Here is a 27,885-nt window from a genome sequence, read left to right as displayed (position 1 = left end):
AGGCACTTTGTCTGTCAGATCTAATCCCTTGAATCTATTTGTTACTTCCACTGTATAATCATAAGGGATTTGATTTAGGTCATACCTGGATGGTCTAGTGGTTTTCCCTACTTTCTTCAATTTAAGTCTGAATTTGGCAATGAGTTTATGATCTGAGCCACAGTCAGCTCCTGGCCTTGTTTTTGCTGACTCTATAGAGCTTCTCCATCTTTGGCTGCAAAGAATATAATCAGTCTGATTTCGGTATTGACTGGGTTTTCTGCCTACTTGTCGCCTTTTCAAAGAGGACTTTTTTGACAGACCTAATATGGCTAGCTACCCTCTACCACACACGTACTGTCTATCCCCTTAACCCATCTTATTTTGTATAGCTTCCATGGGCAGAGGAGCCTGGTGGGCTACAGTCCATGGGGCTGTGAAGAGTCGGACACAACTGAGCAGTTGAGCACACACACTCATTTTTTATAGCAGTTATTATTACCTAACTGGCAAAAAAGAAATATAGTATAATATATCCTCCCACCCCTGTAAAATCTTCATGAGGATCAGGTCTTTATCGTATTTATTAAAATTACTATTCACCTGAACAATGCCTGGCACTTAATATACAGTAAATATTTGTTGAACACATTTATGAGTCAGGAAATAAATGACTTGATGAATGATAGCCTGTAGTGTAATGTGCTGATGAAAACTGCAGGCTCTGAAATCAGACTACTTATTTGCAAATCCTAGCTTTGCCATTTTCTTCCTGTGAACATGTTTTTTTAAAACATGTGCTCCTTGTGCTTCATTTTCCTCATTATAATATAGTACCTGATTCAAAAGTTATGTTGTAAGAAATCACCAAATGTATATCACATATATAATGCTCTGTATATGTTTCTGTTATTATTGTTGTAATTTGGGGATATCCCCCATTATATTATGAACTACTTCAGTAAAGTAATTGTGACTTATTAATTCATGTATCTATAAGACCTCGAACATAATATTTGTTCAATAAATAGAATAGATAAATGACCTTTTATATTTCTGATTTTTAAAAAAAATTGTAGGTGCAATGAGTTTCATGAGAGAATAATGAATATAGAATAATAAAACATTTTTAAGCCTATCTTGATGGTTATCACATGTAAATAAAACGGCAGAAGGCGGGTGTTTTTTTGTAACATATAAAAGATTTTCAAAAGTTGTAATGCCTAATGCTAGAGAGGGCATAGGAGAGAAAGAAATCTCGTGATAGTAATGTGTTCATATGCCAGTTTGGCAGAAAATACCAAGTCAGAAATATGTTTCTGTTCCTGTCCTTTGACCTGGTGGTAGGTCTATTTGTGACATTTGTCTGAGGGAAAATTTCTGTATGCCAGTTTCCCTCTCTAGTTCCCCCAAATAAAACAGTAGGTGCTTGATGCAGAGAAATTTCCTTAGCATATTTATATGACATGTAGGAGTTTATTAATATTTATTGAAGAACTTCTGCTTTTTTTAATGACTTCTATGCCTGGCACATCTAGAATATATAGATCATTTTATCTCATTTTTAAAATAAGGTAACTGAATGTACTGCAGCATTATAAAGGCCATATTTGCCGAAGTCCACAGCTAGTATCATAGTCAGTGTGAAAAACTGAAAGCTTTTCTTCTAAGATCAGGAACAAGACAAGAATGCCTACTGTCAACACTTTTTTTCAGCTTAGTGCTGGGGACTTACCTGATGGCACAGTGGATAAGAATCTGCCTGCCAGTGCAGGGCACATGGGTTCGATCCCTGGTCTAGGAAGATTCCACACGCTGCAGAGCATGTACGCCCACGTGCCACAACTACTGAAGCCCGCACACCCTAGGGCCCTTGAGCTGCAGCTCCTGAGCCTGTGTGCTGCAAGTGCCAAAGCCGGTGTGGCTAGAGCCTGTGCTTCGCCACAAAAGAAGCCACCACAGTGAGGAGCCCACGCACCATGAAAAGGAGCCTCTGCTCACCACAAGTAAAGAAAACCCAAGCAAAGCAACAAAGACCCCACGTAGCCACAAATAAATAAGTAAAAGAGAAAATTGACTTTTATACCTTTAAAAATAACAACAGTGCTGGACAACCTAGCCAAAACAATTAGGTAAGAAAAAGAGTAGAAAAGGCATTCTTTTTTTTTTTTTGCTATTATGATTGGTATTTATAGAGTATGCAGTAATACAGGAAAAATATTTGAGCTACACTGAAAAAAAATCAGAATACAAAAAATACATATAAACAGAAAACCATTACAATGTAGAAAAAAATTTTTATAAGAGAAGATTATACATAGAAACACCAGTGTTCAACATGGGTGATGGGACCACGGATTTTTTTCCTCTGCCATTACCAGGTATTTTCTGAACTGTATATAATTAACAATAAATCCCAATTTTAAAAACACTGCAAAATCCAGTTGAGATTTTTGCATAGAGCAAATTCAAAGAGTAAGTAAGAGAGTACACTGGAACACTGTGAGTGGAGTTTGTCAGTGTCAGGTCAGACTCAGGCTTTTCATTGCTCCTTACCAGCAAACTTGATAATGCTGCCCCAAAATGCTTTTCAAATAACAATTTATAACCACTGACTATATATTTGACCCACTGAAAAACACCCACCTTGGCTCCTGAAAGAAGCCCTGAGAACAGTGTGTGTGTGCTTAGTCACTTAGCTGTGTCCGACTCTTGGACCCCATAGACTGTAGCCTGCCAGGCTCCTCTGTCCACGAATTCTCCAGGCAAAAATACTGGAGTGGGATGCCATTTCCTTCTCCAGAATACTACCAGTGCTGAAACAAGCTGATGAACAATTCTTAACCCGTTCACACACTGGACTGGAAGGAGTAAAACTGTATTTGCAGATGATGTGCTATTATATATAGAAAACTCTAAATTGTGAAAAACTGTTGGAAATAATAATTGAATTTAGTAGAGTTGCATGACACAAAATCAGTATACAAAGCATAGTATATTTCTATATGCTAACAACTATCAAAATGATAGAATTTTTAAAAATCCCAGTTACAGTAGCATCAAAAACAATAAAATGCTTATGGAAAGATACTCTATGCTCATGGATTGGAAGAATTAATATTGTTTAAATGTCCACACTATTCAAAGTTATCTACAGATTCAGTGCAGTCCATATCAAAATTGCAATGGCAAAAAAATAAATCGCAGGGCATTTTCTACAGAAATAGAAAAAGCAATACCGCAGAAGACCCCCAATAGCTAAAACAATCTTGAGAAAGATGAGCAAAGCTGGAGGCATCACACTTCGTGATTTCAAACTATATTACAAAGCAATATCATAATAGTGTGGTATTGGCATAAAAATAGGCATATAGATCAATGTGAGCCTAAAAATAAACCCATGCATATCTACTCAGTTTTTGACAAAGGAGCAAAAAGTACACAGCGGGGAAAGGATAGTCTGTACAACAAATGGTGTTGGGAAAACTGGATAGCCATATGCAAAAGAATGAAACTAGACCCTAGCTTATACCATATATAAACATTAAAATGGATCAAAGACTAACAGAATACCTGAAACCATAAAACTAGAAGTTTTACTCCATAGCACCTAAGCTTCTTGACATTGGTCTTGACAGTGATTTTTTTTTAGCTTAATACCAAAAACCAAGTTAAGGCAACAAAAGCAAGAATAAGTGGGTAAGACTATATCAAAATAAGTCTCTGTTAGCAAAGAAAATCATTAACAAAAGGAAACTTTATAGAATGAGAGAAAATATTTGCAAACCACGTATCTGATGAAGGGTTAATATCCAGTATATACAAGAAGCTCTTACAACTCAACAGCAGAAAATAACGTGATTGAAAAATGGGCAAAGGACTTGGAATAGACATTTTTCCAAAGAAGACATGCAAATGACCAACCAGGACATAAAAGGTGCTCAGCATTACCAGTTATCATAGAAATGCAAATCACAACCACAATGAGATATAACCTCATACCTGTTGGGATGACATTTTATCAAAAAGACAAGATGATAAATGCCAGTGTGAGTGTGGAGAAAAGAGAACCCTTATACACTGTCGATGATAACATAAAATGGTACAGCCACTGTGGAAAACTGTGTGGAGGTTCCTCAAGAAATTTAAACTAGAGCTACCATATGCTCCTTTACCAGCTGGGGAAGAGTAGGGGGAGGGATAAATTCGGAGTTTGGGATTGACACATACACGCCGCTATTTTTAAAATAGCCAACAAGGACCTACTGTATAGCACAGGAAACTCTGCAATATTCTAAATGGGGAAAGAATTTAAGAAGTAATAGATGGATGTACATGTATAACTGAATCACTTTGCTGTGCATCTGAAACTAACAGAACATTGCTGCTGCTGCTGTTGCTAAGTCACTTCAGTAGTGTCCGACTCTGTGTGACCCCATAGATGGCAGCCCACCAGGCTACGCCATCCCTGGGATTCTCCAGGCAAGAACACTGGAGTGGGTTGCCATTTCCTCTAGAACATTGCTAATCAACTATATTCCAATATTAAGAAACAAAGAATAGAGCTGCCATGTGTCCCAGCAGTCCCACTTCTGAGTATATATCCGAAGGAAATGAAACCATTACCTTGAACCAATATCTGTACTTGACTGTTCATTGCAGCATTCACAGTAGCCAAGGTATGGAAACTATCTTAAATGTCCATCAGTGGATGAATTGAAACAAAATGTGGTATGTGTGTACACACACACACAGTGGAATATTGTTCAACCTTTGAAAAAGAAGGAAATCCTGTTACTTCTGACCATGGATGAGCCTAGCTGTCAATGAGCTAAGTATAATAAGACAAAGACAGATACTGCTTGGTATCACTCACATGTGGAGTCTTTAAAAAAAAAAGTAGAAAAATGGTTGTCAGGGGATGAGGGAAATAGAGAAAGGTTGGTACAAGTGTACATACTTTAAGATGAATAAGATTATACTGTGAGTAAGAGCTGCAGATTAATGTATACCATAGTGACTAGAATTCATTATACTGTGTTGTGTAATTGAAATTTGCTAAGAGTGTAGAACTTCAGTGTTTTAAATCCTCCCCTCCTTGCAAAAAGGTGAATATGTGAGGTGATGGATGTGTTAATTAACTTGGTAGGAAGAATCTGTTCACAGTGCACAGGTCTATCAAACTATCATGTTGTATGCTGTAAATATCATTTAGAAAATTAATAGGCAAGTGAGTCAGAGTTGTGCCTTTTCCCTGATCATTAGATCTGAAATTTGAACTCAGATCTGAGACCATACTTCAGTTGAAGTAATTTAATATATTACTCTCTTTATATGTTAAGAGTTTAGCCTACTGCCCTCCAGGCTTATCCATGCAAATAACAGAAATCAAACTGAAACTAATTAAAGCAAAAGGGGTTTATTGACTCATGCAATCTAAGGAAGGTTGAGTGGCAGTAGGAAGAACAGATTTGCAGCTGAGCTCACATCTGGAGCAGTTGGAAGTGGAAACTCATGGTATCAGACTACTACTCCATCTCTTATTTTGACTTCACTGTACATGTAGCTCTACTATATGTAGTTTCCATTTTATCCTACTGTTGATTGGCTTTTTCTACACGTCAGAACATTTGATCTCCAATGGCTGTTATATCTCACAGCCTTAGTCCCTGAAGAGGAAATGCCTGATGGTGGTTTAGGTCCCAAGTTAATAAAAAGTCCCAAGGGAAGGACTACTTATTAGTTTTTCTAGGTTCTGGTGTCTGTCCCTGGACCAGTCAATTGTGGGGCAAGTTCATGTAAGAACATATCAACTACAGGTATTCTTTAGTACTTGGGAAAGTGTACAGTATTCAAGAGAGTAGCCATGAGGTAGAGGAAAATGATGGTGTTGTGCTTGGCATACAGTCCTGTGAATATCCACTACAGTTGCTTGTTTCATTGTTTATAATAGTGAAAAATTGGAAGCAAGCTAACTATCCTGGAGTGAAGCTTGGTCAGTTGTAGTTCATCAACTTAATGGGTCATTAAATAGCTGTTAAAATTATGGTTATTAAGACCTTGGGCTTCCCTGATGGCTCAGTGGTAAAGAATCCACCTGTCAGTGTAAGAGACACAGGGTCAGTCCCTGTGTCAGGAGGATCCCCTGTAGAAGGAAATGGTACCCCACTCCAGTATCCTTGCCTGGGAAATCCTGAGGGCAGAGGAGTCTGGCAGGCTGTAGTCCATGGGGTCACAAAACAGTCAGATACAACTTAGCTACTACACAATAACATATGAAGATATGCTCATGATGCTACATTAAATGGGAACAGAATATAACATTTTATATACAGGAGCCTGGTAGGCTGCAGTCCATGGGGTCGCGAAGAGTTGGACACGACTGAGCTACTTCACTTTCACTTTTTCCTTTCATGCATTGGAGAAGGAAATGGCAACCCACTCCAGTGTTCTTGCCTGGAGAATCCCAGGGACGGGGGAGCCTGGCGGGCTGCCGTCTATGGGGTCACACAGAGTCGGACACGACTGAAGCAACGCAGCAGCAGCAGCAGCAGCAGCATACAGTGTGTTTGCTACTGTGAAACTTGAAAATTCAGATTACTGAAACAGATTTACAAAGTCATATGACAGAGGATCGGGTTTCAAGCAGGAGACACAGGTTTGATCCCTGGGTCAGAAAGATCCCTGGAGAAGGAAATGGCAACCCATTCCAGTATTCTTGCCTGGGAAATCCCATGGGCAGAGGAACATGGTGGGCTACAATCCATGGAATCACAAAGAGTCAAACACAACTTAGAGACTAAACAACAACAGCATTGACAGAGGGTCACTGTGGTCCAAAGTCTGGTGCCTAACTTTGTAGATCCTGACCCTTTGTCTTGCCAGGCATCCAGAAACCATCATCACCATGAGTAACTGACTGATGCTAACCAGAGTTCACAGGAAACTGATATATAAATCATAATGTTAATCATTTGCAAAGAAAAATACTATTTCCAGAGCATCAAGCAGATTCATATTGACTAGTCATGAGGCAGCAAACTTCTCTCCCTCCAGTGGTCTATATGGGCATCCAGACAATAATTAGAAGATTGGTCTGAAATTGTGGAACCAGGAAAAGGGGCTTAATATGAGGCACTCGTAAGTATTAGGGATAGAAATATCACTCACTCACAAACTCTGTCCTCAGATCACTCAGTTTATATGAAAATACAGGTGTTAAATAGCTATAGAATTTTCTCTGTATAGAGTAGGCAGGCTATTTTATTAGGCTCAGAACTCCCACTAAAGAAAACTAAAATATCTGAATGAAATAGAACAAAATGTCTTATTAAAAGCATGGAATAATTAAGAATAGGTTGCTGAAAATCAGACATTCTGCATCACAACCACTAGTTGGGAGACTATTTGCCATTATGTTAAATGGGAGAAAGTATAATGTGTTAGATATTGGCCTAACCTCAACTGATTTCCCCAAATGAGAAATTGATGCTGGGAAGGACTGAAGGCAAAAGGAGAAGAGGGTGACAGAGGATGAGATGGTCAGATAGCATTACTAACTCAATGGACATGAGTTTGAGCAAACTCCAGGAGATAGTGGCCAACAGAGGAGCTGGTGTGCTGTAATCCATGGGGTCTCAAAGAGTTGGACACAACTTAGCAACTGAACAATAACAACTAACTTAAGTACATTAACACACTGTACATCGATCAGAGTGTCATGTTAGGATGTAAAATGCTTAGGAACATCTTTCCTGATCACGATAATTAATATGGTTGGTTATAAACAGTTGTTTTGTGAGTAGTACATGACAAATGGACGAGCTTTTTAAAAATTATCATTTTACTGCATTCTTTCCTTAAATTGAAATATAATTGATATATGTTAGTTTCAGATGTACAACATGATTCAGTATTTGTAAATATTACCTCCACAATAAGGAGGTAATAACATCTGTCAACATAACTTAGTTAGAAATTTTTTGTGATGAGAATGTTTAAGGTCTACTTTTTTTTCTACTTTCAAGTATGCAGTACAGTATTATAAACTATAGTCATCATGTTGTACATTACATCCCTGCTGCTGCTACTGCTGCTAAGTCGCTTCAGTCGTGTCCGACTCTGCGACCCCGTAGACGGCAGCCTACCAGGCTCCCCCGTCCCTGGGACTCTCCAGGCAAGAACCCTGGAGTGGGTTGCCATTTCCTTCTCCAATGCATGAAAGTGAAAAGTGAAAGTGAAGTCGCTCAGTCATGTCCCACTCTTATCGACCCCATGGACTGCAGCCTACCAGACTCCTCCATCCATGGGATTTTCCAGGCAAGAGTACTGGAGTGGGGTACCATTGCCTTCTCCACATTACATCCCTAAGACTTACTTATTTTGTAACTGAAAGTTTGTACCTGTGATCCCCTTCACTCATTTTGCCTACTCCCATAATGCTAAAGAGGGCTTCTCAGGTGGTGCTAGTGGTGAGGAGTCTGCCTACTAGTGCATGAGAGGCAAGAGACTCAGATTCGATCCCTGTGTTGGAAAGTAGGAAATGGCAACCACTCCAGTATTCTTGCCTGGAAAATTCCATGGACAGAGGAGTGGCAGGCTACAGTCCATGGGACTGCAAAGAGTCAGATGCAACTGAGCGACTGAGCACACACATGGTGATAAAGAATCTGCCTGTCAGTGTGTGAGAGGCAAGAGACTTGGGTTTGATTTCTTGGACAGGAAGATCCCCTGGAGAAGGGAATGGCAACCCACTCTGGTATTCCTACCTTGAAAATTCCATGGATAGAGAAGCCTGACAGGCTGTGGTCTATGGGGTCACAAAGAGTCAGACACAACTGAGCATGTGTGCACCTCTGGCAACCACCAGTCTCTTCTCTGTTATCTATGAGGTTGGGTTTTGTTTTTTTTTCTCTCTCTGTCTCTTACATTCCACACACAGATGAGGTCATATGGCTTTGTCTTTGTCTGATTTGTTTCACTTAGCATAATGTTTTCAAGGTCCATCCATGTTTCAGATGGCAAGATTTCCCTTTTTATGACTAAATAATTTTCCATTTTGTATATAGAGCACATTTTGTTTATCCATTCATCCAGTGGACACCTAGGTTGTTTCCATATCTTGACTGTTGTACGTAATACTGCGGTGAACGTGAAAGTGGATATGTCTTTTTAGGTTGCTGTTTTCCTTTTCTTTAGATAAATATCCAGTAGTGGAATTGCTGGTGGTTCTTCTAGTTTTAATTTTTAAAGGAATCTTCATTCTGTTTTTCATGGTACATGTACCAGTTTACATTCCTACCGATAGTGCACAAGGGTTTCCTTTCTCCACATTCTTGCCAACATTTGTTATTTCTTGTGTTTTGATAATAGCCATTCTAAGATGTGAAGTGATGTCTTATTGTGGTTTTGACTTGTATTTTCCTGGTGATTAATGATGTTGAGTGTCTTTTCATGTGCCTGTAGTCCATCTGCATGTCTTCTTTGGGAAAATATCTGTGCAGAGCCTCTGCCCATTTTTTTAATTGGATTTTTTTTTCCCTGTTGAGTTTTATGAGTTCTTTATGTATTTTAAGTATTAACCCCTTATCAAATATGTGTTTTGCGAATGTATTTTCTCAGTTTATGCTTGTATATTCATTCTCTTGTAGAACAGGTTTTTATTTTTAATGAAAACATCAATTTTTTATTTAATATGTTGTGCTTTTGGTATCTATGTATTTCTCCTAAGAAGTCATCACCAATGAACACTGGGGTACATGTGTCTTTTTAAGTATACATTACCATATGTAAAATAGACAGCTAATGGGAAGCTGCTGTATCACACAGGGAGCTCAATGCCGTGCTCCATGACAGCCTAGAGGGCTGGGATGGGATAGGGTGTGGGAGGGAAGTTCAAGTGGGAGGGGACATATATATATATAAGTATACATATATATTCACATCGTTGTATGCCAGAGATCAACACAACATTGTAAAGCAATTATCCTCCAATTAAAAATAAAAAAATGTTTAAAAATCATCATCAAGGTCACTTATGTTTTGAACTAGGAGTTGAGTAGCTCTGCATTTTACGTTGAGGTTCACGAGCCATTTGAGTTTGTTTTGTTTGGGGTTTTTGACCATACTGTGTGTCTAGTGGGATCTTAGTTCCCTGACCAGGGATTGAACCTGGGCCCTCAGCAGTGATAGTGTAGAGTCCTAACCACCAGACCACCAGGGAATACCCTGAGTTAGTTTTTGAAAAAAGTTTTAGATCTGTGTCCAGATTCTTTTCTTCTTTTTTTTCTTTAACACGTGGATATCCATTTGTTTAACAGCACCATATTTTTAAAATGTCCTTTTTCCATTGAATTGCCTTTGCTCCTCTGTCAAACATGAGTTGACTGTGTGGTTCAATTTTGGGGCTATCGTTCTGTTCCTCAGATCTATTTTTCTGTTTTTTAATAAAAACCACACTAAAGTAATGCTAAAAATTCTGCAAGCCAGGCTTCAGCAATATGTGAACCGTGAACTTCCAGATGTTCAAGCTGGTTTTAGAAAAGGCAGAGGAATCAGAGATCAAACTGCCAACATCTGCTGGATCATCGAAAAAGCAAGAGAGTTCCAGAAAAACATCTATTTCTGCTTTATTGACTATGGCAAAGCCTTTGACTGTGTGGATCACAATAAACTGTGGAAAATTATTCAAGAAATGGGAATACCAGACCACCTGACCTGCCTCTTGAGAAACCTATATGCAGGTCAGGAAGCAACAGTTAGAACTGGACATGGAACAACAGACTGGTTCCAAATAGGAAAAGGAGTATGTCAAGGCTGTATATTATCACCCTGCTTATTTAACTTATATGCAGAGTACATCATGAGAAACGCTGGGCTGGAAGAAGCACAAGCTGGAATCAAGATTGCCGGGAGAAATATCAATCACCTCAGATATGCAGATGACACCACCCTTATGGCAGAAAGTGAAGAGGAACTCAAAAGCCTCTTGATGAAAGTGAAAGAGGAGAGTGGAAAAAGTTGGCTTAAAGCTCAACATTCAGAAAACAAAGATCATGGCATCCGGTCCCATCACTTCATGGGAAACAGATGGGGAAACAGTGGAAACAGTGTCAGACTTTATTTTGGGGGGCTCCAAAATCACTGCAGATGGTGATTGCAGCCATGAAATTAAAAGACACTTACTCCTTGAAAGAAAAGTTATGACCAACATAGATGGCATATTGAAAAGCAGAGACATTACTTTGCCAACAGAGGTCCGTCTAGTCAAGGCTATGGTTTTTCCTGTGGTCATGTATGGATGTGAGAGTTGGATTGTGAGGCAAGCTGAGTGCCGAAGAATTGATGCTTTTGAACTATGGTGTTGGAGAAGATTCTTGAGAGTCGCTTGGACTGCAAGGAGATCCAGCCAATCCATTCTAAAGGAGATCAGTCCTGGGTGTTCTTTGGAAGGACTGATGCTGAAGCTGAAACTCCAATACTTTGGCCACCTCATGCGAAGAGTTGACTCATTGGAAAAGACTCTGATGCTGGGAGGGATTGGGGGCAGGAGGAGAAGGGGACGACAGAGGATGAGATGGCTGGATGGCATCACCGACTTGATAGACGTGAGTTTTGAGTGAACTCCAGGAGTTGCTGATAGACAGGGAGGCCTGGCGTGCTGCAATTCATGGGGTCGCAGAGTCGGACATGACTGAGCAACTGAACTGACTGAACTGAACATTTCTATTATTGTAGTCTTACATATTAGCACCAAAAAAAACCCCAAAAAACTTAGGTATGAATCTAACAAAATATGTATAAGATGTATGTGAAGGAAACTGTGAAACTTTGATTAAAAAAACAAAGAAAATCTGTGGTTTGGTGGTGTAGTCTCTAAGTTGTACCTGACTCTTGTGACCCCATGGACTATATAGCCTGCAAGGCTCTTCTGTCCATGGGATTTCCCAGGCAAGAATACTGGAATGGGTTGCCATTTCCTTCTCCAAAAGAAAATCTAAATAGAGATATTCTATTATACATGGGTAGGAAGACTCATTATCAGAAAGATCTTAGTTCTTCTCAACTTGATTTATGTATTTAGCACAATTCTAAACAAAATCTCAGCAAGTTATTTTATGGACATTGAGAAACTGATTGTGAAGTTTATATGGAAAGACAAAAATACCCAGAAGAGCTACATGATATTAAAGGAGATTAAAGTCATAGAACTGATTGACAGTACCTGATTTCAAAGCTTACTATACAATATCGTAATCAAGACAGTATATGTTATTGACAAAAGGATAGATACATCAATGAAACAAAATAGCACAGCAGAGTGAGTTCCAATCCCAGTTCTGCTACTAAAACAAAAAGACATCCTACGGACTGGAAGAAAATATTTGCAAATGATTCAACCAACAGGGGCTTAATTTCCAAAAATACAAACAGCTCCTACAATTGCATAACCATAAAAAAAAACAACAAACAAAAACCCACTCAAAAAAACAGAGTACCTAAATAGAGATTTTTCCAAAGAAGACATACAGAGGAAAACATGCTCCACATCACTAATTAAAAATGCAAGTGAGAACTGTAATGAGGTATCACCTCAGGCCAGTCAGAATGACCATCATCAAAATGGCCATCCTACACATTGTTGGAGAGGGTGTGGAGAAAAAGGAACCCCCTACAGCGTTGGTGGGAATGTAAATTGTTGCCGACACTATGGAAAACAGTATGGAGGTTCCTCAAAAACTAAAAATAGAGTTATCATATAATCTAGCAATCCCAGTCCTGGGCGAGTACCCATACAAAACTATAATTCAAAAAGATACATGAACCCCTAATTCATAGCGGCACTATTTACAATATCCAAGGCATAGAAACAACCCAAATGTCCAACAGCAGTTGAATGGATAAAGAAGACGTGAGTTACATATATGGGCTTCCCTGGTGGTCATCTGGTAAAGAATCCACCTGCAGTACGGGAGACCCGGGTTCCATCCCTGGGTTGGGAAGATTCCCCTGGAGAAGGGAAAGGCTACCCACTCCAGTATTCTGGCCTGGAGAATTCCATGGACTGTATAGCCCATGGGGTCACAAAGGGTCGGACATGACTGAGTGACTTTCACTCCACTCCACTTCACTTCTTCATACATGGAATATTACTCAACCATTATGTGTATATAAATATATATAGATAAAGAAGATATGTTACATATATGTAACATAATATTATGTTATTATGCAGCCATTAAAAAGAGCAAAATAATGCCATTTGCAGCAATATGGATGGACCTAGAGATTATCATATAAAGCAAAGTAAGTCAGAAAAAGATAGGGACTTCCCTGGTGATCCAGCGGCTAAAACTCCATTCTCCCAATGCAGATCGCTTGGGTTTAATCCCTGGTTAGGGAACTGGATCCCACATGCTGTAACAGAGTTCACATACCTCAACTACAAGAATCCTGCATGCTACAGTGAAGACCTGGCACAGCCAAATAAATATTTTTTTTTTAAAGAGACAAATGCCATGTGATATCACTTATATGTGGAATCTAAAATACAACACAAATGAACATGTCTAGAAAACAGAAACAGACTCACAGACATAGAGAACAGACTTGTGGTTGCCAAGGAAGAAGCAGGTTGGCGGCGGGAAGGACTGGAGTTTGGTAGCAGATGGCAACTATTATATGTAGGATGGATAAACAACAAGGTCCTACTGTATAGCTCAAGGAACTATTTTCAGTGTCCTGTGATAAACCAAAATGGAAAAGAATATGAAAACGGATATATAACTGACTCACCTTGCTGTAAAGCAGAAATTAAACACAACATTGTAAATCAACTATACTTCAGTAATGTTTAAAAAATAAAAATAATTGTTATAAGATGTAGTAAGAGCTTGGTAAATTTTATCTGTTGTTTATGTTCTGATTTGATCCTGACAAGATTCATGAAAAAGGCAGATTAGGTATTATTTCCGTTTTATAGATCAGGAAATAGAATTTAAGGGCTATTGTTGCTGCTTAGTCGATTCAGTCGTGTCCGACTCTGTGCGACCCCAGAGACAGCAGCCCACCAGGTTCCCCCGTCCCTGGGATTCTCCAGGCAAGAACACTGGAGTGGGTTGCCATTTCCTTCTCCAATGCATGAAAGTGAAAAGTGAAAGTGAAGCCGCTCAGTTGTGTCCGACTCTTAGCGATCCCATGGACTACAGCCCACCAGGCTCCCTCCGTCCATGGGATTTTCCAGGCAAGAGTACTGGAGTGGGGTGCCATTTTCTTCTCCTTAAGGGCTATTACTGTGTAACAAAGAGCAAGTGGTTAGGGGCTTCCCTGGTGGCTCTAGTGGTAAAGAACCTGTCTGCCAGTTCAACAGAGGCCAGTTCAATCCCTGAGCCAAGAAGATCCTTTGGAGTAAGAAACGGTAACTCCAGTATTCTTGTCTGGTGAATCCCATGGACAGAGGAGCTTCACAGGCTACAGTCCATGGGGCTGCAAAGAGTCGGACATGACTGAGCAATTAACACACACTTACTTTGTTTATTGTGAATAGTACTGCTATGAGCATAGGTATATAATTATCAATAGCCCACTTTCAGTTTTTTTGGGGTTATACCCAGGGGTAGATAATAGATCTATTGTATCATATGATAATTCTGCTTTTAATGTTTTGAGGAACCACTCTACTGTTTTCCAAAGCAGCTGTACCATTTTATATTTTATCAACAGTTTTTCAAATTTTATCTGCTTTTGTGTACCAGTAAGCTGTATTTTTCTAAGACTTTGTCTAATTCATCAAACTTTCAAATTTATTAAGTGTTTGTAATGTCTTTGGTATTTGTGGTAATACATTTTTTCCATTTATATTGGTTACTTCAACCTTTTTTCTCATGTTATAAAAGTTTGTGTTGTCTGGAATTTATCACTTTATTTATCTTTTCAAGTAATTGATTTTGTGCTTTGTTGATCTTTTTTTTGTTTGTTTGTTTATTTTGTTCATTTGCTCTTACCCTTCTATAAGATTATTCTGCTGTTGGTCACACACTCTTTGGATACGAGTGGTTTGTGGATTTGTGGTTTGCTTATGCTCACCTGGGTTTGTGGGATTGTTCTTTCCACCCGTTCCAAAACAATTTTTCAGAGGTACCCCGTTTTTTTCTCTGTATGTTTTAATGAAGAAAGTAAATTGGAGTAAGAAAGGGGTCTTAGAATTGACATCATTTTTCAGCACTAGGCTTTAGTCATTATCAGCCGTACTTAAAATTCTAACCTACTCTGGTTGACAGGATTATCAAACGCAGCTTGTAACAGTGTTTCTGTCTCTCTTTTTTTCCCCTTCCCTGGCAGGACCCGTTGGGGCCCAGCCCCTACTCATGGTGCCCAGAAGACCTGGCTATGGCACCATGGGCAAACCCATTAAATTGCTGGCTAACTGTTTTCAAGTTGAAATTCCAAAGATTGATGTCTACCTCTATGAGGTAGATATTAAACCAGACAAGTGTCCTAGGAGAGTGAACAGGTAAGAATCAAGAAGTCACAGAGATCTTTTGCTGTTGGTTTTTGTCTTTGCTTTAGAAATTATGTTTATCTTGTATGTCTAAATAGCAGTGTTTAATGTCTAAATTTGACCAAGAACACATGGTAATTTTCTTTGAAATTGACTGTACTTCAGAGGTGTGATAATGGGGGAAATCTACAAATAGTCTTGAAATTTTTCTGTTACAGTAACCTTATATGTTTTCTCTGTGATAATAGAAAAGGTCCAACTCATTGTTACGTGCTCTTAAAATCAGACTGAACATTTTTTTCCTTTGCTATTAGGTAATATCTATCTGTGCTTTTCTTTTCTCTTCCCACCTACCTTGAACTTATTTACCCCTTCTGTAATATTCCCTTTGAGACAATGGTGATTGTCATGATTTTATGCCTTCCCATCCTCAACTCCTCTAACTGTTCCCTACTCTTATACAGGAATAAGTATATATGATATATAAAGATTTGCAGTCTGCTGTTAATAAGCTTCTCTCACTCCCTCCAAATACTATGGATGTGGATATGGTTTATGTAATATAGGAAATGTGAAAGGAATTTATGACATGATGTACACCACAAAGGAGGTTTTTTTAATTGAAGTATACTTGCTTTACAATGTTGTGTTAGTTTCTGCTGTACAATAGCATGAATCATCTATAAGTATACATAGACTCCCTCCCTCTTGAACCTCCCTCCCACTCCCTCCAGGTCATCACAGAGTGCTGAGCTGAGCTCCCTGTGCTGTTCAGCAGCTTCCCACTAGCTGTCTGAGTAGTGTACATATGTCAGTGCTACTCTCTAAATTTGTACCACCCTCTTCTTGCCCCCTCCTGTGAGATAAGATCCATAAGAAATATGAAATAAATTAGTACTAAGAATCTTTGTAATAACATGTAACAGAAAACCCCTATCATATGAGTGTTACAATTAACGTAATAACAGAGTTCTTTCTGAGGTCAGGAGGCAAGTTGTAGAGTATTACAAGTGGAGAAACCTAAGGTATCAACTAATCTGATACCTTTTTTCCCCCATACCTTTTTTATAGCTGAAATCAAGAAAGGTTGAGAGGCTTATTCAACAACGCTTACTAGTAGCAAATGTGAGACCAGAACTCCAGAATCCTGACTTGATAGTCGTTAAGAAATAATTTGTAAAGCAAGAAGGGAAGGAATTGAATTAATCTAAAGAGTTGGTAGAATTGCAGATAGCTATAGTAAAGAAAGCACTTTTTGTTTTGTTTTTAAGATAAGGCAGCAGTAACAAAGATACAAACTCCAGGAGATAGTGAAGGACAGGGAAGCCTGGCGTGCTGCAGTCCATGGGGTCGCAAAGAGTCGGACATGACTTAGCGACTGAACAACAACAAAGGTATGGCAGTTGAGGAGAACCAGGTGTACTGACCTAAGCCAGGCTCAAAGGGGAGGTTCTAGTCAGTTACTGCAGCGCTTGCCATCTGACTAGATGATTACCTAATCTTGCTGTAGCCTCTGCCTCTTTCCTGAGCTTTGGACTGACACCTTACTATCTATAAAGGACTTCAAACAACTTACTCTCTGAATCCTCCTCCCCACACTCTGCTCATGTTGCTGTATTCTTTTTTTCTACCTAAATTTCCAAACTAGAACTTCCTTTTCCTCCTATTGGTGATCATGTCCTATTGCTTCTTTTTCAGAAACTATTCCCTAATCTGGCCCCCTCTATCCGTATTACTGCCACCTTGGTTTCAGACCCTTATTTGTTGCCTAGACTATTGTAATGACCTTGTCTGCCCTAACGTCTCTTTCTCTCTCCATTCTCCTAACATATCTACACTTTTGGCATAGTTATCCTTTTAAGTAAGAAATCTGATTATTTCACTCGCCTACTTTTAAATGTGTTCAGCTGCCTATTGCCTACAGAATAGCATCCCAAGTTTAGTATAGTATGCCCTTCTTAGTTTGGCTCTAACCTTCATCTTTTTTCATATTCTGCGACTCCTACCTGGAATGCCCTCTCTGCCTTTATCTAGCTGGCAAACTTCTATTATTTTTCAAGACGAACCTTTTGAACTCCATAGTCAGATGGTAGTTCACTTTTTAAAATAAATAATAACTGGCAGTTTATTAATCGATGGAGTATATTGCACAACAAATTCCCTCACATCTTTCAGGAAGAAAACCCGTTAGATTTGAAGAATAAAGACATCACCCACTGAATTTGGACATCATTAAAAGGTGCTTTAAATATTTCTTTGGGAAAAGGGACACAACACTTCTACTCAGGAGAAACATACAGTCCAGGTCTTTTATTTTCTTTGTAGCCATTGTGGCATGAATTCATGGAGAAGGGGCTCAGCAGTTCAGGCTCCTTCCCACTGGTTCTCACAGAGTGTGTATCTCTGGGTGGAGCAAGCTGGTGCTTCAGCTGAACCCAAATACTTTTCTTTTTGGCTCCCTTCTTTTTCTAATCATTTTCCTTTATACATTTCAGGAAGCTGTCTTGGCTCTTAGACTGCCTAATGTGCTCCATGTGCACATTAATTCTCTTGGCAAGAACCTTGCCCTTAACTTGTTTGTTTACACGGATGCCATCAGCATGCTAGGTAACACTGTAGACTCTTCAGTTTTGCCACCGTAACATTTATGGGGCATTCCTTGTCAAGAATGGTGCCCTTCCCTTGTTATCTACAACATCACCTTTCTTGTTGATGTGCATGATATATGTGGCCACAGGAGCAACTCCATGTTTCCTAAAAGGCCTAGAAAACATACAGCGAGTACCCCTCCTCTCTCCCTTCGTGTTGGTCATTTTGGGAAAATGCTGGAGGGTGGCGGTTCCAGCCAAAAGGCCAGCTCATTCTACTATGGCCTTGTAGTACTTGATTGGTATGCACTTTTGTTATATTTAGTACAATATTTGTTGCTACCTTCTTCTCTCAGCATAACCTCTTCATGAAAAGTTATATTCTTTATCATCATCTGATCTTAGCTCAGTGATTGGCACAGAGTAAATACTCAATAAAATGAACAAAATGCCTATGAAACTAAGAGGGGATGAGTGTATTGGTGAGAGACAGGAAAGAGAACTGGACATTACAAAGGGCTTCGTATGGATGTTCAGTACCCTATCCTCTCTCCTAGAATATGCAGGTTAGTCTTTATCATAGTATCCTTGTCTTTTGTCTGTCTTTGTGCTTACAGGGATTACCCATCTCATGCTGCACTCTCAAATTCCCTTTTTCTTGTTTCTCAAAACTAGGGTGTTAATGTGTAAATTTGAACAAAGAATAATCCTGGCCTTTCTGGTAGATGTTTACATTTTTTAAAGGCATTTATTAATCTAAAGAAATCTCTTAACCAATAGAATGTCTAAGGCAAATATTTCTTAGCTGAATTTCTTATTATCGCCTCTCCAGCTTGCCCTACCTGAAAGAATTGTCCTTAAATTTAGCAATATATAGTGGAGAATTCTTATATGTTATTTATTGAATAGGAAAATTATATAATTATAACGTTAGAAACAGAGATCAAATTGCCAACGTTTGCTGGATTATGGAGAAAGCTAGGGAATTCCAAAAAAATTTGCCTCTGTTTCATTGACTATGCCAAAGGCTTTGACTGTGTGGATCATAATAAACTGTGAAAAGCTCTTAAAGAGGTGGAAATACCAGACTATCTTACCTGTCTCCTGAGAAATCTATTTGTGGGTCAAGAAGCAACAGTTAGAACCCTGTATGGACAGGGTTGTCTGCTGTCACCCTGTTTGTTTAACCTGTACACCAAGCACATCATGAAAAATGCCCGGCTGGATGAACTCATCCAAGCTGGAATCAAGATAGCGGGAGAAACATCGACAGCCTTAGATATTTGGATGATACCACTCTAATGGCAGTAAGCTATGAGGAACTAAAGAGCGTCTTGATGAGGGTAAAGGAAGAAAGTGAAACAGCCGGCTTAAAACTAAATATTAAAAAAACTAAGATCATAGCATCCGGCCCCATCACTTCATGGCAAATGGAAGGGGAAAAGGTGGAAGCAGTGACAGATTTCCTCGTCCTGGGCTCTGAAATCACTGCGGATGGTGACTGCAGCCATGAAATCAGAAAATGATTGTTTCTTGGCAGATAAACTATGACAAACCTAGACAGTGTGTTGAAAAGCAGAGACATTACTCTGCCGACAGAGGTCCGTATAGTCTAGGCTATAGTCTTCCCAGTGGTCACATACGGTTGTGAGAGTTGGACCGTAAAGAAGGCAGAGCACCTTCATTCAAACTGTGGTACTGGAGAAGACTCCTGAGAGTCCCTTGGACAGCAAGGAGATCAAACCAGTCAATTGTAAGGGACATCACCCCTGAATACTCCTCGGAAGGACTGATGCTGTAGCTGAAACTCCCAGTATTTTGATCATTTGATGCAAACAGCTGACTCATTGGAAAAGTCCCTGATGCTGGGAAAGATTAAGGGCAGAAGGACAAGACGGCATCATAGGATGAGATGGCTGGATGGCATCACCAATGCAATGGACATGAATTTGGGCAAACTTCAGGAGATGGTGAGGGACAGAGAGGCTTGGCATGCTGCAGTCCATGGGGTAGCAAAGAGTCAGACATGACTATGTGACTGAACAACAACAACAGTGTTAGAACAGCAAAATCACTTGAAGACAAAATGGGTTGGAATTGAGGGAATGATAGGAGTTGGAGGCTTGGGACTTAGAGGTATGTCAGTTAAGGGTTTTTTTTTTTAATATTTCAGATGAGTCTCTCATAAGAGACTGAGGCAGTCGCAGTAATGTTGGGTATAAAAGACCAAAATTATTTATATTAGATTTGTTCCTTTTCTTACCTTTTTTTGGTAAAGGAATAATCACATGTTATATGTGTGTATATGAAGTTGTGTACCACAGAGTTTCAACATGTTGGTTAAATTTGAGAGGAACATATATATAATAAATTAGTGTGGTACATTCTGGTTTTAACTTAGGGCCCTGTTGACATCCCTAATTGCATTTCATCTTTATGTTGCTTTGTCTTCTTATGTTATTTGTCAGTAGAAGTAAAGGATCTGTAATTAAGATGTTTCCAAATGGAAATTTTTTTATCATGTACCTTTTATTTGAGTTTTGACAGGAGCTAGAGGATCTCTTTGGGACTCTAAAATTGGCATTAACCAACTTTGTACTTTGCTAATAATATTGACTTAATTTTATGTCAACATCCACGAAACTTATTCCTTTTGTTTTCTTCAGAAGACTAGTTCTTGTCTTCACTTTTTGCAGTATTACATACAAGTAGTCATTTAAAATTGTTGATGGGCTTCCTAAATTGGTTTAGTTCTTACACGTCAAAAACTAGAATTCCAAAAGTTGGAAACTCAATAGAACCTTACAATTCCTTTTCAATATTAACTAAATAGTTATGAGCCAAAATGTAGCAGTATTTAAATCAACACATATGAGGTTTCTCTTGTCCATATGCCACATGCTCAAATATTTGGAACTATGACATTAATCATACTAGTAGAATGATGTATTGCAGCCAAGCAAGTTTCCACTTTAGTCAGAAGAGTTTTCTTGGACAAAATATGCAGGAAATGCTTGTGAATCATCTTGTGAGTCAATTTTTCTACCTTAGATTTTCTTTCTGTTGCTTTTTTTGTCCTTTCCTCACTTCTTTTCTGGAGTATGTATCTATGTGTTTCTTTTTTTCCCTATTTAATGATTTCATTTTAAAATCATCGTTAGTTAAAAGAGTAAAGCAGGTTTCAGATGTTTCTAGGTGTTTTTTTACAAGTGAATGGTATTAATAACTAAAAGTTAATTTTTAGAAGTATTATGACCTAGAGTGTAAAATCTGTAACTTGAGATTTTTATGCTCGTTTGTCCAACTACTAAATGTATATCAGGGTAAATCCTCAGTAGGCTGTCAATGTACTTATTCAAAGTTGTTAAATAGTGAAATAGATGTGAAAATTGTTTATGCAGCATGATTATAAATGCAAGATCTACTTGTATAAAGATCGAAGGAATCTTGAAATGGTAATAGAGTGATCAAATTTTTTATTTAATTTTCTTTCATAAATTAAACATTATCTGACAGTCATTATATTAGGATGATTGTGCTTACTCAGTCAGTCGTGTCAGTTGTGACTCTTTGCCACCCTTTGGACTGTAGCCTGTCAGGCTCATCTGTCCGTGGGATTTTTCAGGCAAGAATAGTGGAATGGGTTGCCTTTCCTTCTCCACAGGATCTTCCTGACCCAGGAATTGAACCTGTGTCTCCTATGTCTCCTGCATTGCAGGCGGATTCTTTACCCATTACTATTTTATTACAATTAATGACATAGTGCTGAATATTTGTGCATATTGCATACAGAGGTAATATAATTCTGATGATTGAATTTTAGAAGGAAAAAATATATCTATATTGAAAAGATTTTGGCTTTTATGTAGAAATCATCACAAGTCAGAGTGTTTGAAGAAACTCTCTTTTGTTATTTGGAATATTATTGACAGTGTTATACTAGGGTAGTGTTCCAAGAAAGGGACATTCTTTTTTTAAATAGCAACTTTATTGATATACAATTCACATAGTACACAGTTCACTCATTTAAAATGTACAATTCAGTGTTATTTAGTGTGTTTACAGTGATAGTGGACAACCATCACCCCAGTCAAACTTTAGAACATTTTGTCCTCTGCCAAAGAAATCTCATTAGCAGCCACTCCCCATTTCCTCCCTCTCTGCATCCCTCCCTCCTTGCATCCCTGCCCAACACTAGCCTACTTTCTGGCTCTGTAGATTTGCCTTTTCTGGACATTTCAATATAAATGGAATCATACAGAATGTGGCCTTTTGTGTGACCGACCTCTTTCATTTCACATGTTTTCACATAATGTTGTAACAGAAAGAAGTAAAACTGTGAGTCGCTCAGTTGTGTCCGACGCTATGCAACCCCACAGACTGTAGTCCACTAGTCTCCTCTGTCCATGGGATTCTCCAGGCAAGAATACTGGAGTCGGGTAGCCACTTCCTTCTCTGGGGATCTTCCTAACCCAGGGACTGAATCTGTGTCTACCTGCATTGCAGGCAGATTCTTTACAGTCTGAGTCACCAGGGAAGTCCCTTAATGTTGTAGTATCTATTAGTATTTCATTACTTTTTATTACTTAATAAGATTCCATTGTATGGATATTTTGTGTTTCTGTTCACTTGTTGATGGATGTGGGAGTTGTTTGCACTTTTTGGCTCTTAAGATTCATGTTGCTATTCACATTCATGTTTTCATTTCTCTTGAGTGTATACCCAAGAGTGGAATCAAATAGCAACTCGATGTTTAATCTTTTGAGGAACTGCCAGAATCTTCCAAAATGGATGCATCATTTTACATTCCTGATAGCAGTATGTGGTGATTCCAGTGTCTCTACATCCTCATTAACATTTGTTATCTGTCTTTTTCACTAGCTATCTTAGTAAGTGTTGAGTAGTATCACATTGTTACTTTGATTTGCATTTCCCTGATGGCTAATGATGTTGAGCATCTTTTTGTGTACTTATTGGCTATTTGCATATTTTCAGAGAAATGTCTGTCCAAGTCTTTTGCCCATTTGAAAATTAAATTGTTTGCCTTTTTTGTTACTAAGCTGTAGGAGTTCTTTATACCTTATCAGATAAGATGATTTGCAAAAGTTTTCTCCTTTTCTGCACCGTGCCTTTTTTACTTCCTTTTAAAATTTTTTCTTTTTTCTTGCAATTGAGATATAGTTGATTTACAATACTATATTAGTTTCAAATGTACAACATAATGATTTGACATTTAATAGATTATACTCCATATAAAGTTATTATATAAAATATTGGCTATATTCCTTTTGCATTTTCACTTTCTTTGAAACACATTTTTTATTTTGATGAAGTCTAGTTATTTTTTCTTTTGTCAACTGTTCTTTTGATGTGTTTTGAGGGGTATACTTCTGATTAAAATGATTTAGAAGACAAACCCCAAAAAACACTGCCAGTGAAAATTAAATGGTTTAGTTTTGCATGTTCAGCTGTCTTGGGGAAACTTTACCATACAAAATATATAATTTTTAAAAAGCAAGTTTTATTTGCCTTGTTAGTCGTTAGTCACTTGTAAGATAAGAAAGCTAATAGATGGTGAATATTTCAAATCTCAAAATTCTTTTAAAGTAGCATCTAAATAAATTACTCACTAATCTTTTGGCTGATATTCCTACAATATATTTGAAATTGAAAGGTATTTTTCAAAGATACTGTTGTAAATAAAGATATGTCTAAACATAGGGACTGTAGGTAGGGTTTATTTTTAACATCTATCCATTTGTGTAGATTCAAATTACAATAACAGCTGTATAGTATTCCATTGTAGGATGTGCCTTGATTGTTTACTTCTAGGCTGCTCCTTTTTTTTTTTTTAGACTGAGTTAATTTAAAGCAGTTATCTGAATGTGCTATATTATTGTACCAATTAAGAATGCTATTGGTACTAGATTTCAAAATTTATGGATCTGACTAGAACTATAATTCTAAATCTACGGTAACTTTTAAAGCCTTAAAGATCGTTTTTTAAATCTTGCCTATGTTTTCTTAACTGTTTAATTTATTGTGCGTCTGTTTTGTGTCAGGCACTGTGCTAAGCTCTGGGGATAACAAGATAAATAAAACATGATTCCTGCCAAGGATTTTATAGTCTGTGTAGAGTGACAAGTTCTATGAGATGTGTGGAGTACTGATTCCCAATTTTGGTTATGGAGATAGATAGAGTAGATGACATGCTATCTGAGCTGAATAGTTACCTAGTGGAGCAGGGGAAAGAATATTCCATATAGGGAACATGAGTAAAGATATGACATGTTTACATAACAGAAATTAGCCAGTATAAATAGAGGAGATAGAGTCTGAAAAGTTGACCAGGGAATAGGTTACGAAGGATCCTAAGTCCATGCTAAGGCTTGTGAATTCAGAAAGAGTAGAGAGCCATATTCCCATGGACAGAGGAGCCTAATGGGCAACAGTCCATGGGGTCGCAAAGAGTCGGCCATGACTGAGTGACTTCACACCCTCATTCAGCAATAAATAAATATATATATTTATATACAGAAATTAATTTTTTAATTATTAAAAATTATACTACTATTCTAACTTTGTGTAACTATCAAAAAATTAAAGGTGGGAAACAATATTTGAAATAAACTAAGACTATAGTAATTTGAAATGTTCTGATTTCTGTACCAGAAACCTGATAGAATATGTGCTACACACTTGAACAGAAAAAAGTTACAGCTTGCTGAAAATGAATGAATGAGTGAGAGTTTCACTGTTAACTCACATTACAGAAATCCCATTATTCCCTTAGGATTTCTTGTGTACCTACATGTGTTGTTACACCTGACCATCTCATGTGGACTAAGTGAGGGCACCAGTGTCAATCTCTATTCATGAATATTAGTCCATCTTGATTAGTAATTGTTAGATGAAAATTAAATATAAATACTTCTAACGATTTTTTCTCATCCTCTACATACCCCCTAGCACCTCTAGTACTTGCTTTTTAAAATTTGAGGTATAGTTGATTTATAACATTAGTTTCAGGTGTATAGCTTAGTGAGTCAGTATTTTTTGCAATTATACTTCATTATAGTTTATTAAAAGATAATGCTTATAATTCCCTATGCTGTCCTCTTTGCTGATCTGTTTAATATTTTATGCTGCTGCTGCAGCTGTTTAGTCCCTAATTTGTGTCCAACTTTTTGCGACCCCATGGGCTATAGCCAACTAGGTTCCTCTGTCCATGGGATTTCCCAGGTGAGAATACTCTGGTGGCTTGCCATTTCCTTCTCCAGGGGATCTTCCCAACCCAGGGATCGAACTCACATCTCCTACACTGCAGGCAGATTCTTTACCACTGAGCCACCAGGGAAGAGGTGATAGTTAAAATCTAGGGAGAGTGCATAGAATCAAGATAAGAAGACTGAGAATAGATTCCTGGGATAAGACTCAGGTTTGTCAATGAAGACACTTAGGAGATTGGAAAGGTAGGAAAACCAGGACAAAGTAGAAAGTAAGTCAAGTATCATGATTTTCAAGGATAGATCACAGTTGCAGATGCTCAAAGAAGCCAGAAATATAGAGACTGAAAAGAGACTGTGTCTGAAGAAGTCAATGGTGGTCTGGAGGAGAGTGTTCTAGAGGAGAATGGTTAGCGTAAGCCACCTTGAGTTTAAAATCTATTACTCAATCTAGTCTGTCAGTCGTTTGTGAATACTAGAAGTGTTTATAGATTAACTACTGTGGTTATATAAGGTTATGAAAGAATTCATACCCAGGTGAACTGGCAGTGAAGATAGTTTATGGTGAAATGCTCTGATGTACTATGAATTTTGTAAAGTATTAAAAATTTGATCTAAAGTATAACTCTACTCTGCATCTTTAAACTTTATTTTGACACAAAAGTATTTATTGGCTACCCTCTCTGCTACTTAGCACAGAAGTATGAAGTTAAATTAGAAGTTGGAAGGATACTAGGAGAGCTTGTCAGCTGTTTGCATTGTGTTTTATAAACCACTGGGTGATTTTAGCATCTTGTTATATCTTAGCAGTATTGTTATACCTTCTCCAGTATTCTTGCCTGTAGACTCCTCATGGACAGAGAGCCTGGGGCTACAGTCCATGCGGTCACAAAGTCGGACACGACTGAGTGACTCAGCACAGCACATACTTCAGCCATCTTCCTTTATTCTGTCTGTGCTATAGTCACAGATTAATTTATTAGCTGGGAATACTAAATTAAGGTGAAAAGTCACTTCAGAGGAATGTATTATTTCATGCCTTCTCCTAAAGACTAATGTAATATTTCCCATTCTACCTTTAGGGAGTAGAAAATTAAGAGGTACTTAAAAATGAGATGAATGAAGATGGGTGTCTGTGAGTTTATAGTAACAATTAACAGGAAAGGAAAATAATTTCCTCTCCTCCTTTTTATGTTAAAATTTCCCTCTCCTACCATTTTTCTGTTGTATGAGTCAGGTGATAAAGTGGAACTTACTGAAACCAATATTAAATTTTACTTTACAGTCTGTGCACCAGAGCATGATGGAATCAAAAGACTTGGTACCAGAATGTAGGAAGTGGTGGTTGAGGTAAGAGTGGGAAGGTAGGCTGTAGCCCTCTGTAAGACCTAATGTACTCAGGTAGGTTCCATTTTTGTAGTGATTGCCAGATATTCTTCAGAATTTAAAAATTGTATCCTGAGGTTCCTCAGAAATGCATCATATTATTCTTTGCAAGAATTCTTCCTTCTTCAGACTAAGATTATTACTAAAAGGAAGCCACTGAAAAGTGGTTAGAAGTTCTTATTCCCAATTATTTAGATTTTCTTTCCTGCATGCTATTTTAGAAGTTAAAATATTTTATGTATTTTGGTTATTGTAGCTTTACTTTTTATTGTAAGCTAAGAAGCTGGCTTAACAATACACACTTAAAATATTGTTCTGAAATTTCTACATGTGAACGAGAGACACCCCCCCCCCATTGTTATAATAAAAGGCTAATGCTCCCCAACTATACTGTGGAGAAAATTCCATTCACAGTTTCTGTTAATTACCAGCATTCATTCTTTGTATTATTTACAGTATTTGATGCTGGTACATTATAATGTATCTGTTAGTTGTTTGGAAGAGTTCGGTATATCAGTATAATTCTTGAAGCATGTTTTTGAGATAATTATGCTTAAATTTTTATATAAAAATAGTACCATTCATATTTACTTTTTTCACCCAAGGTACTTTCACTGATATCCCACATTATCCTTGTAACAGTCCAAGACTATTAACCTCAGTTTTATTGATAAAGGGACTAAATTTAGAGAGGCCTAGTGAATATCCTAACAATTTAGTGGCAGAATGAGACTAAAACCTCTTGTCTGCTTATTTTTTCTCCAGTAGTTATGTTACCACATATTATAAAGATTTTTCAAATTGGCCATTTCTCAGTTCAGGCTTTATTCATAATTCAGTGAGTACTTTTGCTGCTCTAGCTGACTAGATGACTAGATAAATTAGTATTTTGGAGAGCTTTTCCTCTAGTTTTACATCCCTTCCTGATGGACATTCTGATAAACTACCCTTAGCCACTGTATCATTTGAGATAAAAAGCAAAAAGTTGCAGTCCCTGGATCTGTCAGTTTGTTAACTTGAATAATAAAATTCCTTTAAAAGTCAAATATATCATTTAATTATATTGTATTAGTGAGAGGTTAAAGTTAAAATTGTTCAATGTGTCTATAATTCTAATACCATTCTGTAAAGACTGAAGTCTTGAGTTCAAATCAATTTTTGGTGTAATTACTCATAAAGGAGTCTCTGTATCTTATACTATGATAAA

General features: G+C 37.9%; 1 protein-coding gene and 1 non-coding gene across 5 annotated transcripts in view; one reads left to right on the top strand and one right to left on the bottom strand.

The window, feature by feature from the left end:
- The window catches only part of AGO3 (argonaute RISC catalytic component 3), a 136,174-nt gene that overhangs the window by 12,551 nt on the left and 95,738 nt on the right, over positions 1–27,885 (top strand). For 3 of the 4 annotated variants that reach the window (XM_027537844.1, XM_027537841.1, XM_027537842.1), the window contains exon 2: positions 15,319–15,490. In XM_027537844.1, the coding sequence (XP_027393645.1) occupies positions 15,319–15,490 (172 nt within the window). Of the gene's footprint in view, positions 1–15,318; positions 15,491–26,577; positions 26,643–27,885 lie in introns of all 4 variants that reach the window. The other variant, XM_027537843.1, reaches the window with a different exon arrangement.
- TRNAD-AUC lies at positions 10,129–10,201 on the bottom strand. Its single transcript has one exon. It is a non-coding gene; the product is annotated as a tRNA-Asp (tRNA).

Source organism: Bos indicus x Bos taurus, chromosome 3, assembly GCF_003369695.1.
Source record: "Bos indicus x Bos taurus breed Angus x Brahman F1 hybrid chromosome 3, Bos_hybrid_MaternalHap_v2.0, whole genome shotgun sequence".
Classification (NCBI taxonomy): Eukaryota; Metazoa; Chordata; class Mammalia; order Artiodactyla; family Bovidae; genus Bos; species Bos indicus x Bos taurus.
Note: the sequence above shows the minus strand (reverse complement) of the source record. Positions and strands in the feature narration are given on the sequence as shown.